Source organism: Haliotis rubra, unplaced genomic scaffold, assembly GCF_003918875.1.
Source record: "Haliotis rubra isolate DU_JTF1 unplaced genomic scaffold, ASM391887v1 Scf135, whole genome shotgun sequence".
Classification (NCBI taxonomy): domain Eukaryota; kingdom Metazoa; phylum Mollusca; class Gastropoda; order Lepetellida; family Haliotidae; genus Haliotis; species Haliotis rubra.
In genome coordinates, this window is record NW_025765281.1 from 833,272 (window position 1) to 851,494 (window position 18,223).

Genomic DNA, 18,223 nt, shown 5'->3' on the forward strand with positions numbered 1-18,223 from the left:
CCCCCCAAAAATACTAAATATTAGATATACAACACATTTATTTACAGTGAAACTGTCATGGTTGAGATGAAGCCTTACTTGATGGGTGTAGCTTCTGGATCGGTGGAGCTGACGACCTGGAATGATTCTAAGTCCCAGAACTTGATTGTCCTGAAACACCAACACACATTCAGTCAGTACACACATACAACCAGTGTTAACTATTGTCTTTTCTTGATGTCAACTTGATGTCTTATTAATGGCAAGTGAATGAGAGCCTTGTTTTATTCTTATCCGGAAATCATTATAGGATATTACAAATGTTTATCAAATGTCAGATGGATGGTAGAAAGCCTGAGAATGTAGGTATTAAAACACAGTTGTTCCCATTAAGAGCAAAGCTGTGGCCATTTATCCCAACAATGCTGGGCCACATACAGTGTATGTAGTAGTGGTGGTCTGATTAATTGAAATAATCGAAGATTGGTCGCAGTGACTAAACGACCAAGCAATCGATCATAATTTCTCATAATCGAACACAAACAATTCTGGAACACTTGTTTTCATTAACAATATTTTTCACATGGTTGGTTTTGTCTGTTATATTTCGTAAGCACTACAAGCTCGTTTCAAGTCATGATTGAATTTATCTTAAAGATTCCAAGAAATTTATGTTCCTAACATACTAGTCATCCTTTAAAGATATGAAATTTTGCCAAAAAAACCCAAAAGAACTACATGTTTTTTTTTTCCATATTTTTATGTGCATTAACAAATTTCATAAATGACGCTAACCAATTATTTTCGATGATTGATCGGTAGTAATGAACCAATCATCAATTATGAGATTTTAACCAATTCCCAACACTAGTATGTAGTAGAGCTATATAACAATGTTGTGGTTGAAGGAGTACGGTTACATACACAACACCCATGTGTCAGCCTACCTGTCTGCACTGCCCGAGGCCAGGAGGAGTTCATTGGGGTGGAATTCTACAGTGTTGACGGCCCCCTTGTGCTGCTTCAGATCCATCAGCTGCTTGCCGGCCGTCAGGTCCCAGATCTACAACACCACATGGGACTCAGTACCATTGTCTGTGTGAGAAGTGTTATGTAGTTCATAGTCTCTCTGTGTACCTCATACATACCTCAATTTCAAATATGGGTCTGCAGAAATTTGAAAAGTACTGGGAATTGTAAGCACATGCAAATGTTGAATTTTACCTTGATCAAGCCATCCTGCCCTGCTGATGCAATCCACTTGCCATCCGGACTGAAGCGGAGACAGTTCACCTTGTCGGAGTGACCCTGGAACACAACACATAACACCATGTAACAGTGAATAACATCATGTAACAGTAACACTATGTAACGCCTTGTAACAGTGAGAAACACCATGTAACAGTAACACTATGTAACAGTGAGTAACATCATGTAACAGTTAAGCACCCTGTAACAGCATTTAACGAGAAACACCATGTAACACTAACACCATGTAACAGCGAGTAACACCATGTAACACTAACACCATGTAACAGTGAATGACACCATGTAACAATGAGTAACACCATGTAACAGTGAGAAACACCATGTAAAAAAGTAACACCATGTAATGCCTTGTAACATGTGAGAAACACCATGTAACAGTAACACCATGTAACAGTGAGTAACACCATGTAACAGCAAGTAACACCATGTAAAAGTGCATAACACCATGGAACAGCGAAAGAGAGTAACACCATGTAACAGTGAGTAACATGTAACAGCAGTGAGTAACATCATGTAACACCATGTAACAGTGAGTAACTTCATGTAACAGTAACATCCTGTAACAGCGAGTAACAGCATTTAACGAGACAGCACCATGTAACAGTAACACCATGTAACGCGAGTAACAGCATTTAACGAAAACACCATGTAACAGTGAGTAACACTATGTAACAGCGTAACAGCATTTAATGAGAGAACACCATGTAACAGCGATAACGCCTTGTAACAGCGAGTAACACCATGTAAAAGTGCATAACACCATGGAATAGCGAGTAACATCTTGTAACAGTGAGTAACATCATGTAACAGTGAGTAACACCATGTAACAGCAAGTAACACCATGTAACAGTGAGTAACATCGTGTAACAGTGAGTAACACCATGTAACAGCATTTAACGAGAAACACCATGTAACAGCGAGTAACGCCTTGCAACAGTGAGAAAACACCATGTAACAGCCAGTGCAACAGTGAGAAACACCATGTAACAGCAAGTAACGCTTGCAACAGTGAGAAACACCATGTAACAGCGAAAGTAACAAAATGTAACATTGAGTAACATCATGTAACAGTGAGTAACACCATGTAACAGTGAGTAGCAGCATTTAACGAAACACCCTGTAACAGCGAGTAACACCTTGTAACTTTCACCAACACATAAGTCCCAGCACTATTCAACATTTCACAGACTGAGACATAACATGATGTCAATTAATTTTGGGAAGTGTGTATTATGTTCAATCAACTCGAAGCTGCACGTTTCAGTTCCATAGTATGTTCAAATACTATTTGTGTGACAACACATCAAAACAACCAGTAACTTTCAGACCCTGGATACTAGCAATCCTTATCAATATATTACCACTGCATTACTAGATGTTATCTGTTGTTGGAGATAATAGTGACATAGGAGACATAAGGCTGTTCTTCACTTTACTGGGACCATAGCCTTTCTTTTTGTGTTATATGGAGAAATGCAGCTATAGCAGTTGAATGATTTAGTGGTGATCATCCAAAGAAAAGCTATTCTGAAAGATCTTCAAGATCAGAATCAGATCATACATACCGTATAAGTGTAAATACATCCTTTCCTTCTTATATCCCATAACTGTAAAAGAAGAAAATATATTTAGATTCACACAAACTGACATTCCTACTAGTCAGCCACAGAACGGTTCATGTGACACTGTGATGACACGGACATCATCTAGCCAGATGACCCTATGCTGATGGAAGGAGACTTGGGACATGGATGATTGAAACTGTTTTACACTGCAGCTAGCAATACTTCAGATCCATCAATGTGGCCTATATATGGAGAAGTCTGGACAGACAAATTAGTGGTTGATATCATTTATGGCAAACATACCAAGCTGAAACGTACAATGATATGGTTATCACTGAAGTTATCCTTACCGATAAATTCAACCCACTGCATCTAACACCAAGTATGGGAGGGGATGGTACAAAACAGTTGTTACACATCACTAACCTTCTAGCGCCTCACAGGCAGCTTGGGTTATCCGGGTAATAATGTGTTAGTGCTTTGAGAATGCACAAGTGTCTGGAAACAGGTGCTTTACAAATAGCCATGATTATTATATTAAACATCAGCCTGCCCAGTTACTGGAGTACAATGCTGGTTACATCTCCTAACCTGGGGATCCCAAGAGGCACTAGACAGGGCTGATGCCGAGACCCATGTTGTACCCAGCGCCTACCTTGATGTTGCTGTCCAAGGATCCTGAAGCGGTGTAGTCTCCATACGGGTGGAAGTCCAGGCTGGAGATGCCCGACTTGTGTCCAGTCAGTGTCCGCATTACTGTGGTCACAAACATGATATACTGTACATACCTTCAATCATAAAGTGCCCAAAAGACTGATACTATTTCATTACTGTACAAGATCCTCCTATTTGTTGTAAGAACTCTTGAAATTAGTAACTGGGGGTTGTCTTGACAGAGCTCATGAGTTTGGATTAACATGGGTATTTTGTGATGTCATATAGTGAAATATAAAGTGAGGAATAGGATTAATTACCAACTACGTCCAAGATCACTGGTAAAAATGTGAATGACAATATGCCAAGTATTTCACCTAGAGTTACAGATAAATGGACTAGTACAAGCTAGTCAATTGTTGATGCCTATTAGATGTCATTTGGAAGGATATTTGGACACAGATTTTTTTCTTCAGACCTAATAGGGCTTTTCTAGATTGTGCAACATGACAAAACTTAAAACATTCTGTACAGCTTAAAAACAAGGGCAAAGGACCAATTTGAAGGTTTGAAGACAATGCCATTAGAAACACTCCATATACTGACAATGTTCTCGTTTAGTATTCATTAAGACATCCAACAATAACAGACATGAAATACTGATGTCCTCTGCTTTCCAAAGGAACTTCTGACTGCAGTTGTCTCCCTTTACTCACTTTTGGCTTGTTCAAGGTCCCACACTTTGAGTGCCCCCTGACAAGGAGCCTGCCACCACCATCTCCTCCTCGTGTCCAAACCTAACCGCCTCCACAGACGTGGTGTGTCCAGTCAGGCTCTGCAACACAGAAACTCTCCTATACTTCAAACTTCAACTATTTCTGCAATTACTTCAGTTTGTTTATAATATTGCACATACTTATTCATATAGGCCCAAAATAATTTTATTCACTTGCTTGTCATGTCTACATCATGTACATGCACAAGGTCAAAACACAAACCCCAAGCCCCTGACAAAGAACCTTGAACATGTTGGATTCTTCAGTATAAGTTATAACTGGTACAGTAATTCTGGAATGTCTGTCATGTAGGTCCAATTCCCAGACATTCAGCATGCTCCTGTTCCAGAATACAGGATGTGTGGATATAGCCTGAGCGCATCAGACTTTACAAATACAAACTGATTTTCCCAATAATTCAACCCTGTTGACACTTGTAAATCTATGTACACAGGGTTGGAAATAACCCATTGCCCGAATCCCAGTCCACTGTTTTTTTCTGTCGGGCAAGCAAATTTGTATATCACGCTGTACCGGTGTCCAGTTGACTTTCAAATGTTAATTATGTTGTTTATTTAAAAAATGAACAAGAAAATTGGACAGTAAAGTGGAAAATTTATCAGGGTAAGTGATTTTACATGTGCCAGTTTTTAAGTTATATTGTAACCACTGTCCATCATGTTGCAGTGTTATATATAATTGATCAAGTCTTGGATACATGATAATATCCCACATTTCAAGAGAGAGACAGTAATGGTAACACAGGTATTCATGTGTTCCATGTCCATGTTCACAGGATTTTGAGTGTGTGAGTTTTAGTGTCACGTCACTTTTAGCAACATTTCAGCAATAATATGATGGCAGGGGACACCAGAAATGGGCTTCACACATTGTACCCATGTAGGAAATTGGACCTTGGCCTTTGGTGTGATGAGCAAATGCTTTAACCACAAGGCTACCCAACTACCTAACAGGATTTGAAGTTCAGGTTGCACATTTCAAGGCCTCTCAGGGCAGATTCAAATTCTTGGGAGTTTTAAGTCCAGAATTCAAGGCAGGTGTTTTATATCCCTACATATTGAAGATTACGAACATAATAAAATATCCTCTGTGAACAATGTCAAGTTTTTTGTCAAGTTTGCCAGATATGGCTGAATAATTGGAATTATAGATAAATCTGTTTACGGAGAAGTACCGTTAACTATGTCAACCAGACTGGAACTACACATTCAACATGTTAACTTCACCAGCTTATTCATGTGTGATTCCCAGTTTGTTTGTCTGATCAGCCTGAGTTGGCACGACAAAGATGTCTATATGTAAGGTTATGAGGATCACTAACTATACAAACAGGAGCATGTATTACCAGAAGGGCATCGAGATCACAGCTGATGGATTTATGAGATTATCTGTCACTCACACTAACTGTAAAAACAGTACTTCATCATTACTGCGAGACAGTTTCTTCATTGTTTGCAGTATAAGACACCCAATTTATAGTTAAGTTAATAGACGTAACCTGTATATGATATAGCCACAAGACAGCCACACCATTGACAGCCATATTCAAGACAGGTTGGACAAAAAGGCAGATTTGTTTAAAATGTGGTTTATGAATTGGCCATCATAAAATTTGTGTCTAAATTGATGTTTCAAACATTAAAATGTTTGTGACAAAAACAAACAAACCCTAAAACAAAAACATAAAAAACAAGCAGTCACTAAGGTGACATAATCCCCCACCGCAAATTATCAAATCAAACACAAAAAGTAATGAAAGTGAAGGTCTTAATTTAAGATGAAGTTAAATGTCAACAAAAACATGACCAGTCAACCTCTCTTGATATCTTGCTCTGTAGTTGTTCAAACGTACAAATATTTTCAAGACTCACTTTGACCTTGATATGAGTGTCTTAGTGTATGAAATATGCAAAAATAGTAATAAAGAAATTGAAAAACATTCAAGGGAAGTCTTGAAAGTCTATGAAGAAAATCCAGTGAACTGTTCTTGAGATACCTCACTGACAATCTTAACATGCAGTTTAACATGCTGAAGTCTTCAAAGTGTCGCCGTGACCTTGAAAATTAAGTGAAGGTCACCAAAATCGACTGGACCTTGCACCTTCCCCTGATGAAGCTTGGTGTCAAATATAAAGGAAGTCCAGTGAATGGTTCTTGAGATATCTCGCTGACAATCTTTACATGCAGGTTAACATGCTGAAATCTTTAAAGTGTCGCCGTGACCTTGAAAATTAAGTGAAGGTCACCAAAGCGACTGGGCCCTGCTCCTTCCCTCGATGAAGCTTGATGTCGAATATGAAGAAAATCCAGTGAACGGTTCTTGACGTATCTCGCTGACAAGCTTAACATGCAGCTTAACATGCTGAAATCTTCAAAGTGTCGCCATGACCTTGAAAATTAGGTGAAGGTCACCAAAGCGACTGGGCCCTGCGCCTTCCCTCGATGAAGCTTGATGTCTAATATGAAGAAAATCCAGTGAACGGTTCTTGACGTATCTCGCTGACAAGCTTAACATGCAGGTTAACATGCTGAAATCTTCAAAGTGTCGCCATGACCTTGCAAATTAGGTGAAGGTCACCAAAGCGACTGGGCCCTGCGTCTTCCCTAGATAAAGCTTGGTGTTGAATATGAAGTAAATACAGTGAACGGTTCTTGAGATATCTCGCTGACAAGGGTAAAACGTTAAAGTCCCCTTGTGACCTTGAAATGAAGGTCAAGGTCACCAAACCTGACTGGGACCTTTCTTATACTGTGATGAACCTAGGTACCAAATATGAAAAGAATCCAGTCAATGGTTCTTAAGATATTTCAATTCGTACGTACGGACTTACAGACGGACGGAGCCTAATACTGTATCCCCAGCTTCGGGCTAAACGAGCAGCGGGGGATAAATTTTTTCATCAACATTGTTATCAGTGATTCTCTGTGGAACTCTTGATGCTAACACTTAGAGTTGGGAGACAGACATGACAAGACACAGTTAGATATGTTGGGTCATTAATTTTTCATGCTTTTGATAGCATTAAAGCATAATGTTTTGTCAATTATGAAGGGGAACAAAATTGTGAATGAAAGGGTGTTGATTTTAACTTAAAAGATAAATCATAGAGACAATAAAATGTCTCATACTTTTTTATCTTACATATAACTTTTCTGAAGTAATACTCCAATACATACTGTTTGAATGCATACTGCAGTATTCCAGCATACTGGTAATACCCTCAGTCCTAATAGCAGCACACCTTATTTCACTAACTGATCATGTCCACATGACAACCATACCCATCAGCTTAGCTATCAACCAGTCCGTGAACACCCCCCTGTTCAGGTGCGCCAGGGGGGTAATCAAGGAAGTTGGTAATCTGCCTGTGAGGTAAGGTGACCTGGGGTCAAATCTGCGGCCAGGTCCTAGTCAGCAATCCTTGGACAAATACTGCAGTCATCCGCACCCTTCACACAGCTCTGTGATAACACAGGCGGATGGCTGACAAGTCACAAGATGTAGATAATAAACACATGTTGTCATGGAGACGAACACTTCCTGCTCTATCTGTTTGCTAGTCTTGTTTAATGCCACTCTCCGCTATGTTCAAGCCGTATGTCAGCCCGTGGACAAACCAGTGACTGACAACAAGAGCAATTTCCCACAGTGAGTGAGTGAGTTTAGTTTTATGCCGCACTCAGCAATATTCCAGCTACTAGTATATGGTGGCGGTCTGTAAGTAATCGAGTCTGGACCAGACAATCCAGGGATCAACAGCATGAATATCAATCTACGCAACTGGGATACGATGACATGTGTAAACCCAGTCAGCAAGCCTGACCACCCGATTTCGTTAGTCGCCTCTTACGACAAGCATGAGTTACTGAAGATCAATTCTAACCTCATGGGTCGCAATTTCCCACAGACTAGATGAAACCATGGTAACAAAATACAGTAGAACTCATATAGCTAGGGCTGTGCATTGGCAAATACATTATATTACAATATATTGGTTACCCATATTGAGATCGTACTGCAATATATTGGGAGCCAGAATGTTTGATTGTGGGTTATACTAACTGTATATTCAGATCCCCATTTTCTACATACTATGACCATAAAAATAATTTCTGATATCAATCTCTAAATAGGGTTGCATAGAAAGGATTTTGGATTTTGTTTTTATACAATTTATAGCAAGTAAACTTTATCGTTTTGGTAATTAATTACGCAGTTAAACATTAGTTGTGAATGAAAGCATGTGTAGATTTTAACATAAAACATGGAGATACTCGCAAAACTTCATGTATTTTTTCATCCAAATAAACCAGTTGTCTGCAAAAATTCTGCAATGTGTTTTGTTTGAAAAGCCTATTTTCCCACATGGGTATACTAGTAATACCATGTAATCCTAGTGTTAACACAGTATGATGAGTAGAGTTCAAGTTCCTTGACAGTGACACAAACTATCAAAGCCTTGGAAATGGATGAAGTCTTGGGCTTAGTTACAAGCATGACCAATATTCAGTCATGTTCAATGGTGTGACTCAGAATGCTATTTTGGGCCATAGTCAGCAATAACAGAACTTTATCTGTACATATTTCAGGTCAGGCATTATTATTTTACATGACAGTGACTGAATGAGGGTGGTTTTAGTGCTAAATTTAGCCACATTACAAAATATTTTCATGAAGGGAAACGTGATTGATAGTTTAAGGGAAAATAAAAACTGCATGAGCAACATGATTAACAAACAGATCAGTGACCATGCTGTCAGTGATGCTTCAATTGTTAATACAACTCAGATGGGAGTGAAGTGCAGTGCTTAATGGAATGCTATTTGACAGAACCAGGCTACAAAACATGTCTGTGTATACCATTCTCCTGACAACTTTGCTCTAGGGCTGTTTCAATATCAATTGTCAGCCCAAGATAGCAAAGAATATTGTATACTGACATTACGGTCCATAATGATGTCTTCACTTTGATAAACACAAACATGTTAAACCAATGGTGTGGGGAGGGGTGTTTGTATGTGGTTGTGGCTTCAAACTTCACCAACATTTCTGTGAAAGTGGTCATTGTTTGTGAACAAATCAAATGAATGAAAACACCTGAATTCTGAAATATCTACTTGAGACATTTGTGTTAAATTGAACACTTTCAAACAAATAGTCACACTTTGTGCCCATCCATTATAACTTAAACAAAATTTAGGGCAGGGAAACAAAGGTCTCCATTGATACATTTCTCAGCATTATACTGGTAATTCCATTTCTTGTAAAAGTTTTCAATGAAAATGTAGAATACGGCCTTGATCACTACAACCTGGTACTGTGGAGCTCTATATTATTGATTATAATGTTGGAAATGCTGGAGTCAGAAGTACTTATATAAGTTGGAATCAGATACAGTAACAGGGAGGGGCAGTGGCATAGCCTAGTGGTTAAAGCTTTCGGTCGTCACGACCAAGAACCAGGTTCCCCACATGGGTACAAGGTATGAAGCCCATTTCTGGTGTCCTCCGCCGATGATATTGCTGGAATATTGCTAAAAGCGGCGTGACACTCACTAAGTAAGGGGAGCAAATATCATCACTCAGTTCTACACTACCTTTGGGGTTCATATAATTAATGAGCATTAAGGTGATAAGTTACATCACAGACATAGAACTGTGTGTGGGTAACCAACACTCCATAATGAGTCTAGCTGACACGATCCACACTGCTATGGCCTCACCATAGCAGGTTAACATGTCTAACTTTGAAACAGAAAATAATTACAGTGTTGAACTAGTTATTTATGAACTCAAAGGTAGCACCAGTCTTAGTTTGTTATTAACAATTTGACTAAAATATACGGCAACACACGTAGCCCCAAAATAGTTCCTACATCTGTTGGTACATTATAAGCAAATGTTAGTTATAAATAACTTAGTTAACTGTATAATCAAATTTTACAGTTTCAAATGCATTTACTACAGTCTACTCTCAATATACTGGAAAGAGACCAACTTTACAGCATCTGTCTAACATTTGCTTATTTTTTGTCCGGATAAACGTCATTGCTATATAGCTTTAAAGACAAATATATATAATACGTATCTGAATATGTCTGGTTTAACATATTGCAGTCATGGTATAAGATTATTACCCATGTCAGCAGTTGCACCTTGTCTGAATGTCTGTAAAACAAAGTATACTGGCTGGTGTCAAGTAAAGAAAGTAAGAAATACAGTTAATTAGTGGAATGATGTGAGTGAGAGGAATTGAGGAAGGGATAGGGGAGGGAAGGAAAGGGAGGGAGGGGGAAGGAGGAGAGAAGGAACATTGAGTGAGTGAGTGACTGTGCATGTGTGTGTGCAGCTCCTTTCACGGGAGAACACTAATCATATTGTTGTATAGACAAACACAGGAGAGTCAACATGGTCAAGTTATCACTGAAAATTAATTATATTTTTGTCTAATGAACACATATGGTTTTCTGAATTATTTCCATTTCATTCTTTTATATCTTTATATCTTATACATATATATTTTAAAGAGATTTATCTGCATTCATATAGAAATCATGCCAACATGGTCAATCCAAATCAAACTTTATCAAATTTTCAAATAAATGTCTTGCTCTGTTTTCAGCATCCTAAACTTGTATAATTCGGCATAGTATATTAGGAACTCAGTCCAGTCACAAAGTTGTATCTTAAAGAACCATGTCGGTCACAAATCATCAATCAACTGCAATATATAAACTGGTGCACCTACCATGATGCAATGTGGTTTGCCAAGGGCCCACAGGTTGACCTTCCGGTCTTCTCCACCAGTGACCATGACCCTGCCAGACTTGTGACCCATTGCCAAACACTGGATATTGGCACTGTGAGCCACAAACTCTTCTGTTAAAATAGAGAAAAAAAACAAAACAATCATGAATTTCAACACAGAATTTTCTTAGTTTCTGAACAAGTATTTTTCTTTTTCCCTAATTATTTATTTACTTATTTCCCTAATTTATTCCTTTGATATTGTTTAATAGACTATTTCTGTCTATCAGACCTAACTGTAAACCCATTATTCTAATACAAAACAACACCTTCAATAAATCACTTCACCAACACCCCTAATAAACTAGTTATCCCATACTAAAAACAAAAACAAAAAAGGTAGATATTCATCATTGTTCATGACCTGTGATACTCCTTTAAAAATAACCCTCCTTTAAAAATAACCCAAACTGTATTTAGATCAGGACAAACAAGCTAAGTTGTTCAGGTACTGAAGACATGACTTGTTTGAGCGGCATTTTAGAATCCTGTTTGACAAAGGTACAAGAATCTGTATCAAAACGTCGCACTCACGAAATAAAGAAGTTGTTGTCCATAAAAATTTGTTCTATACTGAAGACATAGTAATGTAAATATAACATTCATCTTTCTTTAGCTGTTTTAGGTTTGGGTTTATCATTTGTAAAAATACATCTTTATTACACTACCATTTCAAGAGGCTTAATACACACAGAAAATAATGAAGGCATGCAAAGGTTCACATTCATATGAAAAGGTGGTGTTATTCGTCTTTACCTCTTGATAACTGTCATCGCATTATCTCAAGCAAATTGGAATTAAGAAACAAAAACACATAAGCATGTGTAAGAAAACAAAAATATTGGCTTTGGCATCATACAGACACACATTATTTTATGCCAGTCAAGATTTTACGAGGAGAAATCATTTCTGGTCTTATTTGGTATGTCAAAGGATCGTTTAAATACTTACGTAGTTTCCATGCTCGCTTCGTTTGTGACATTTTATAAGTTAGTTATTCCAAAATGAACTTTAATTTCCTAAAGACGTCATTAGATGTTATTTGAAACGTCAATTATTACACAAAATCATTGTTTTATCACATGGTAAGATTCCCATTCATGACTCCGACATGGAAATATGGAGAATACCGCCGACACAATGTGTAAGCCAGTCCACGATTGGCTCAGTTGTTCTTTTTAGGCCAATTGAATTTCAGTTTACATTTACCTTTCCGGAACCACTAAGCGTGACATGCGTATTGAAAACTTCCGATGTAAACAAAAGTGGGAAGCATGACAACTGTCAAATTTTCAAGATGTTTGTTGAATTTAACATCACGCACACATATTCTTAGCACAACTAGATTCCTCCACTATGTCCAGGGACAGTCTCCTGAACCGAAAGTTAGAGAATACTTTTACTTTATTGATCATCAAGGACAGGTAAGCCTAATTCAGTAATTGACAAGTTGCTTATCAAGATTAATAACTGGCTAAAAAAACACAAACTAATCGGATTTAGATGATTTAATATTTACCTATCACTTTAGAATAATACTCAGAGAAGGTCTTTATCGTATTTATCAATGAGGGTCAATACTGATCCGACATCCTTGAGTAGAAATAATAAGACTGATACATTTTCTTCCGGTTGAGAAAGTGACATATTTTCTGCAGTTTTTTTATGCTGATCCAAGCTTATGATTTTATCTCAAATCAAACAGTTTGAGCTCTCCAGTTCAGAAACCGGACCAGAAATTCTATTAAACATCTGCATGGCTACCTGAAATTTCTTTGACACTAAAGAGCATATATATATTGTCTTCAACTGTCTGAGGCACCTTTTAAATGTTTGTAAATGTGTATGTACTTAAGTATACAGCAACAACATGTACATATTATTTTGGCAGTGATAATGTTCTCTTAATCTACTGAAAAAAGCGACTTCTCTTACTATTTCAGGCAAATTGCATACAACAGAAAAACAACTACTTTATCCTTGTCATCCATGTTTTATTGTATAAATCCTACACCTGTATATTTGTCGTCATTCACTTGATGATCTGTTAATGACTTCTTTACAAGTATTGATTAGTGCTGGCAGCAGGATTACCTATACTATGCAAAATATTTCAATTATTCAAAAGTTGTTATTAAATGTATTTAGTAACAGCTGCAACTAAGATAAACCAATATTGGGGTAAATCTGATAAAATAACACTTTCATTCAATCATTCCAACAAGGTTCTTTAAAGGTATATTAATGGGTGTTATAAAATTGAATCACAGATAGATTTTTGAAGAATGTCTGTACAGCTGCTTGTGTCTGGCTTAGTTTACGTAATCCTTGTATCTGCGTGTAAAAACTTAGCAGGACAGAAAGTACAATTCAAATGGTAAATCATCATGTCTAGTGGTAGTTTATCTCAGATTTCACATTTTGTTGCTTTAGTTTGTTATCAGCCGTCAGTTTATCTGATGTCTCTGAAGGGATACTGTGTACTTTTCTACTGTGCATAATACTGCTTCACACTTTAAATCTTGAATGCATTTATCAACAACAAAAACAGTCTGTCTGTACCTGTTTATTGTATATCCTTTATGATAGACAGCTCCTCAGTCTTCTATCCTCTGATAGATGTTGTTTTGCTCAGTGCAATGAGAATAACGCTAAACATGAGTAAAACCTGTCAAAATTGTAATCCACAATAAACAAATTTGTATTCAGTGAAGAAACAACTGATCCATAATTCAAACCTTTCATAGGGGGTATAGTATCTGGAATACCCAATAATGTAATTAGTGCTCTGTGTCAGATTGAGCATTATATCTGTGTATTTTAGATAATGATTCACTAATAGACTGTTATGTATGCATCCCAAAATTTGTGTATCAGACATAGTGGATTTTTACTGACTTGTCAGGCCATTATTCTGCATTGTGCCAGTTCTTATTTGAACTCAGATCCTCAGAAGTCTTCGCATGATGGTAGTAAAGAGTCAAAGCCTACAAGGAACTCTAAATACTGCGTGTCGGACATACAAATGATAACTTTATGTAAGGATAGACAATGCACCAGATATGAACATGTTGATCTGTAAAACGTTCCAACAATAGTTGTGGATGAGGCACATGTTTTAAAATGTATTGCTATGTCGTATTCCATTGTTCTGCTTCACAATCTCTCAGATTGTTTTTAGACACCATTTGATGAAAATACCAGTAAAACTATCATTAGATCATGAACCAAAATGACCCAGATGGAAAAGTCAACAATATGTAATTATATTTGTTGTGGTCACTGATATTGATGGGTTTTGTTTGTAGCTTTTCCTGGATGATTCCAAAATGAAGAATTTCACTTCCTGTTTCAAAGGTATGTTTTTCTCTGACCTTCAACTTATTGTCATCCATTACTGGATCTGGTTTTATGATATTCTGGTTTGGAAAAATCATATGTTTGACTGGAACCAAAGTGTTTAAATTCAGTTGTTGTTTCATACTAAAATTAAATTTAGTGCATTTTACTGGACATGAAGTACTATTATAAGATTGAATGTGGGCCTTATAAGTTTTGATCAAGTTTGCCCAAGGGTAAAGCCTTCATAGTAGGTAGATTCATGCTACTCAGTGAATATTTTCCATACTCAACAAATATTGCCAAATTACTTAACTCTTAGGGACCGTTCATAATTTATGGCTAGGGGGTGATGATGATTTTAAGGGAGGGGGTCACCCATTTTGTTCTGGGGAGGTAGGGGGTCATCAATTTTGTACATAAAAATATTTAAAAATTATGCTTTAAAATATTGGAAGGGGAGGGGGTGTCATTGATTTTGTACATGACATGCAGGGGGTTACTTACTTGGGGTGCAGGGGCATTCACATTGTACATGCTTCTCCATAAAAATCATCATCAACCCCCTGGCCATAAATTATGAACGGTCCCGTACTCAAACACTGGTAAAGATAAGGGTTAGAATTGATCTTCAGTAACCCATGCTTGTCGTAAGAGGCGACTAACGGGATCGGGTGGTCAGGCTCGCTGACTTGGTTGAAACATGTAATCTTTTCCCAATTGCATAGATCGATGCTCATGTTGTTGATCACTGGATTGTCTGGTCCAGACTCATTATTTACAGACTGCCATATAGCTGGAATATTGCTGAGTGCAGTGTAAAACAATACTCACTCACTCACTTTGCCAAACAACAAAATAACATCTTTTTTTTCCCAGAGAAGGCCTTCCTTGGATTTTTCTTCTCTCGCCTGAAGATGAACGAGACTGAACGCTTCCGAGAGGATTTTCCATATCTGTCACCATGTGGTCGAGAGAGGAACTTTGTCCGATGTGATGACAAGCCAATAGTCTTCACCAAGATCCTTCCTTCCAGACAAGCAGATGGGTCCAGCCTACTCTCCTATGGGGGTGCTGGAGAGTTACTTACTGTGCGCTTTGAACCAGAGAAAATATGCATGTTGCCTTCAAGTGGGAGAGTCTACCATCCTGCCAGCCCTGTACTTGGGGGTGTTGGACTCATCAAATCCAGTCTTGCCATCGAATTTAGTCGGGACTTTGAGTTTGAAAATGGCGAAACTAATCCTCCAACTCATTTCAAATGGAAGGGTGTCCGACTGAATTTGACCAATGAGCTTCTTTCTCTCATGGGTGAAAGCCAGTAGGAAAGTGTCTCCTCTGTTAAGAGACTGGGGCTCTGTTTACTTAAATAGACCAGCTTCTATCTAGGTCAAGGGTAACAGATGTGACTGGTTGTGAAGTTCTAGACTAAGGCTTAGTCTCTGAATATATATAATTTTGATAGTAACAAACAAGCCCATTTAAATTGAAAAGGAGCCCCAGGGAGACCAGAGATTCAGAGGAAATCTAGACTTGCTTTATTTAGGGCTTTGACACTGCAGAGAGGCTTGGCAGTAGGGAAAATAATGTGGTTCAGGGACTGTGAGACAGACTAGTGAAGTTCCTGAAATCTGCTATACTGTGTTGCATTCCTTTGGAGTGCCAGAAGTCTGTCACTGTGTTTGAATCCCAGTTTTATTATCCCTGAGTATGTTTGTAGGTTTGTTAACACCCAACCTCTCCTTGTGGGTTTCAGCAAAATGGTAAACACTACTTGCATCACTAAAGGCTGTCGTGTAAGTGGAATACTGTTCAACATGATCATTAACGGAAATCTCTCACACATTCATATCAGAGGCCCAAACTTGAGCTGACGGGGTCGTTGTCGGCACAGGTACTACAGATACGTACCCCAGGTACGTTTCTGTATACAGATATGTACCCTAAACAAAGTCAAAATACAGAAACATACCTGGTACCCTAAAAGGCAGACGAGTCCATATTCCGAATCCAAAACCTCATGTAGTTGTTCCCGTTCAACTGATTGCGATTGGTATTCATATGCATCGCGAAATATCCGTTACTGCGTATTCTCATTACTTACATAAAGCAATCAAATGTATCTAATACAACAGCATGACAATTCCGATCAAGAATACGACACAATGGGAATGGAATCGTCCTAGGGTACCTTTCTGTATTCTCATTATGGCCAGGGTACGTTTCTGTATACAGAAACGTACCTGGGGTACACATCTGTAGTACCCGTGCCGATAACGACCCCTTCAGCCAAACTTGATTGTTTCTGTGACGATTCGAGACTTAATGGCATTCAGTTGTAAGGAGGAGAAATCATTAGCTGTTGCTGCCCTGGCCCAGGTGTCATCTCCCCCATACACATGGCCCTCAACACAGGCTGGCTCTTAACAGAGGAAATACCGTATTCAACTCCACTCAAGAAATGCACCCTTGTTTAGAAAACCGAATTTCACCACAAAACTTGACACAAGTTTCTTACTTCTTAATGAAACTTTGTTAGTTGACACACCATGCTTTCTGGATGGTTGAACATGTACATGTTTACACACTCGGTGAACATCCAGGTTCATAAGAATGGTTCTAAGTCAGCACCCAGTTTGACATAAGAGGTGACACGCCAGGTTCAGGCAGTATCCTAGTTGTGTAGATCATTGCTTGTGATGTCAATCACATGATTTACAGGCCTGTGACATATAGCTGGAATACTGCTGAGTGCTGCATTGTACAACAAACAAGACGTTTACAAATGATATAACTCTGAAACATACACTTTTAATCTTGACAAATTCAAGGGAACAACTAACAAGGTTTCCCTTTCTTTATTAATTATGCAGTGGAATAACTTGCCACTCAGTGGATATTAATGTAAGAAATATATTGAAGTATAGGAACTAAGTTTGACAGTATAGAGAGGCATGTGGAGATGTCTTGAAGTCTTTTGTTGTTGTTCTTCTTCTTTTATAAGGTTATGAAATAAATAGAAGCTTAAGTAGTTATTCTCATTACAGTGTAAGATCAGTTCAGCGTACAATTTACATGTGTTTATATTTACCTGTTTAATGTAGCTATGATTTCTGTAGTGAGAAACAGGTCCCAGTTACATTTCAGAGATAGTTTTGGGATATATTAGGAATGTGTTTCAAGTTTGATATAGTTATTTTTTCCTATATGTTGAGGCATGTATGGGAGGCATGTATGGGAGGCATGTATGGGGGCATGTATGGGGGCATGTAGGCATGTATGGAGGCATGTATGGGAGGCATGTATGGGGGCATGTATGGGAGGCATGTATGTTGAGGCATGTATGGGGGCATGTATGGGAGGCATGTATGTTGAGGCATGTATGGGAGGCATGTATGTTGAGGCATGTATGGGAGGCATGTATGTTGAGGCATGTATGGGAGGCATGTATGGGAGGCATGTATGGGGGCATGTATGGGAGGCATGTATGGGGGCATGTATGGGAGGCATGTATGGGAGGCATGTATGGGAGTAGGTATGGGAGGCATGTATGGCATGTATGGGAGGCATGTATGGGGGCATGTATGGGAGGCATGTATGGGAGGAGAGGCATGTATGGGGGCATGGGGAGGAGCATGTATGGGAGGCATGTATATGGGAGGCATGTATGGGGGGGCATGTATGGGAGGCATGTATGGGTGGCATGTATGGGAGGCATGTATGGGAGGGAGGCATGTATGGGGGCATGTATGGGAGGCATGTGTATGGGAGGGAGGCATGTATGGGAGGCATGTATGTATATGGGGAGGCATG

General features: G+C 38.5%; 2 protein-coding genes across 2 annotated transcripts in view; one reads left to right on the plus strand and one right to left on the minus strand.

Moving 5' to 3' along the window:
- The window catches only part of LOC124267935 (katanin p80 WD40 repeat-containing subunit B1-like), a 31,535-nt gene extending 19,347 nt beyond the window's left edge, over positions 1–12,188 (minus strand). Inside the window, 9 exon segments of the mRNA XM_046702929.1 lie at positions 79–150; positions 927–1,042; positions 1,204–1,287; positions 2,814–2,855; positions 3,469–3,569; positions 4,184–4,220; positions 4,222–4,302; positions 11,013–11,143; positions 12,023–12,188. Coding sequence (XP_046558885.1) covers positions 79–150; positions 927–1,042; positions 1,204–1,287; positions 2,814–2,855; positions 3,469–3,569; positions 4,184–4,220; positions 4,222–4,302; positions 11,013–11,143; positions 12,023–12,053 — 695 coding nt within the window. The 5' untranslated portion in view covers positions 12,054–12,188.
- A 128-nt stretch (positions 12,189–12,316) lies between these two features.
- LOC124267936 (UPF0598 protein CG30010-like) lies at positions 12,317–15,828 on the plus strand. The gene is made up of 3 exons (XM_046702930.1): positions 12,317–12,495; positions 14,380–14,428; positions 15,290–15,828. The coding sequence occupies exons 1-3, from the start codon at positions 12,346–12,348 to the stop codon at positions 15,733–15,735; spliced, it is 645 nt and encodes a 214-aa protein (XP_046558886.1). The 5' UTR covers positions 12,317–12,345; the 3' UTR covers positions 15,736–15,828.
- The last annotated feature ends 2,395 nt before the right edge of the window (positions 15,829–18,223 follow it).

Excerpts from the sequence above, each read along its gene's own strand:
- LOC124267936 (XM_046702930.1), top strand. The coding sequence starts at position 12,346 with ATGACAACTGTCAAATTTTCAAGATGTTTGTTGAATTTAACATCACGC. Across the intron at positions 12,496-14,379 it reads TTATTGATCATCAAGGACAG|CTTTTCCTGGATGATTCCAA; the intron begins GTAAGCCTAATT and ends TTTTGTTTGTAG. Across the intron at positions 14,429-15,289 it reads TTTCACTTCCTGTTTCAAAG|AGAAGGCCTTCCTTGGATTT; the intron begins GTATGTTTTTCT and ends TTTTTTTCCCAG.